We start from the raw sequence: 1,392 nt of genomic DNA, 5'->3' as shown, positions 1-1,392 counted from the left end.
TTGACTCCGCTTGTGCTTAGCGTCGTCAAATATAGTAGGACATTCCTACTAGTTTCATTGTATCTTGGAGGCAGTTCGCCGATCCCCTTTGCACACTTTTAGTGGGGGCAAAATCTGTCTTAATGAAAGCGATTTTGCGCCTTGAAGCAAACCGGTTATTATTCTTTCTTCTCCAACAGATACAAATTATCCCCAACAATCTTAAGACAGATTTATCTTTGCTTCAATGGCGTTGTTTTCAATCCGACAAATGTCCCAAGACTTTGTCAAACTAGAAAGTTTTGACGAAGGAAATTTCAAGCGATGGCAAAAGAAGGTGCATTTCATCCTTACTTTGCTCAAAGTTGTTCAAGTTCTCACAACCCCAAAGCCGGTAGCAGTTGAAAATGAGACATTAGCGCAGGCTCATGCAAGAATGAAATGGGAACAAGATGATTACATCTGCAAAGGGCACATCCTTAGCGCTATGTTGGATACTCTATTCGACATATATCAGGGAATGGTATCAGCAAGCGAGATTTGGAATGCACTCGAAGCAAAATACACGGCGGAGGATGCAAGCAACAAAAAGTTCTCTATGAGTCGTTTCCTGAATTATCGCATGGTAGATGATAGACCTTTTATTGATCAATTGCATGAAATTCAACAAATGGTGGGTCAAATTCATTTGCAAGGCATTTTACTTTATGATTCCTTTATAATTCTGTTGATTATTAACAAACTTCTGCCAAGTTGGAAAAACTTTAGAAAAAGTCATAAACACAAGAAAGAGGAGATTTCTTTTGATGACTTGGCTCAATGCTCCAGGATTGAGGAAGAGTCAAGAATTAGAGATCATAAAGAAGATCATGAGAATTCTTCCTCTAAGATACACTTGGTGAAAAATGTCAATAAATCGAACCAACAAGGGACAGGTAATCGAAAGGGAAACAAACACCCTGAAAAGAAGAATAATAAGAATAAGAAAAAGAAGGGTGCTTGTTTCAATTGTGGCAAACCAGGCCACTACAAGAGTGAATGTCGACTTCTTAAAGATAAGAAGTCGGGAACACCAACAGACAACAACAAGTTTGTGGCCATGATTTCAGAGGCGAATATCCTTGAAGAAGGCAATGATTGGTGATTGACTCGGGTGCGACGAGGCATGTTTGCAAAGACAGGAATATGTTTTTGACCTATGAAACGGTTGAAGATGGAATTGTCCTTTACATGGGCAATTCGTCGACGGCAGAAGTCAAAGGAAGAGGCAAAATAGAATAGGAATTTACTTCCGGCAAGCGCCTCACTCCTAACGATGGCTTTGATGTACTTGAAGTAAGAAAGAATCTAGTTTCTGGAAGCTTTCTTAACAAGAATGGTTTCAAGCTTGTATTTGAGTCTGACAAATTCATC

General features: G+C 39.4%; 1 protein-coding gene across 1 annotated transcript; it reads left to right on the top strand.

Annotated features, from left to right (window-relative positions):
• The first annotated feature begins 226 nt into the window (after positions 1-226).
• LOC143891066 (uncharacterized) lies at positions 227-1,123 on the top strand. The gene is made up of 2 exons (XM_077395718.1): positions 227-914; positions 1,002-1,123. Exons 1-2 carry the CDS (start codon positions 227-229, stop codon positions 1,121-1,123), a joined length of 810 nt encoding a protein of 269 aa, XP_077251833.1.
• Positions 1,124-1,392: the final 269 nt, after the last annotated feature.

Source organism: Tasmannia lanceolata, unplaced genomic scaffold (genome assembly GCF_043159265.1).
Source record: "Tasmannia lanceolata isolate RefF3 unplaced genomic scaffold, GAP_Taslan_0.1 ptg000013l, whole genome shotgun sequence".
NCBI lineage: Eukaryota > Viridiplantae > Streptophyta > Magnoliopsida > Canellales > Winteraceae > Tasmannia > Tasmannia lanceolata.
The sequence above is the reverse complement of the archived record's forward strand: the minus strand, read 5'-3'. Positions and strand labels throughout refer to the sequence as shown.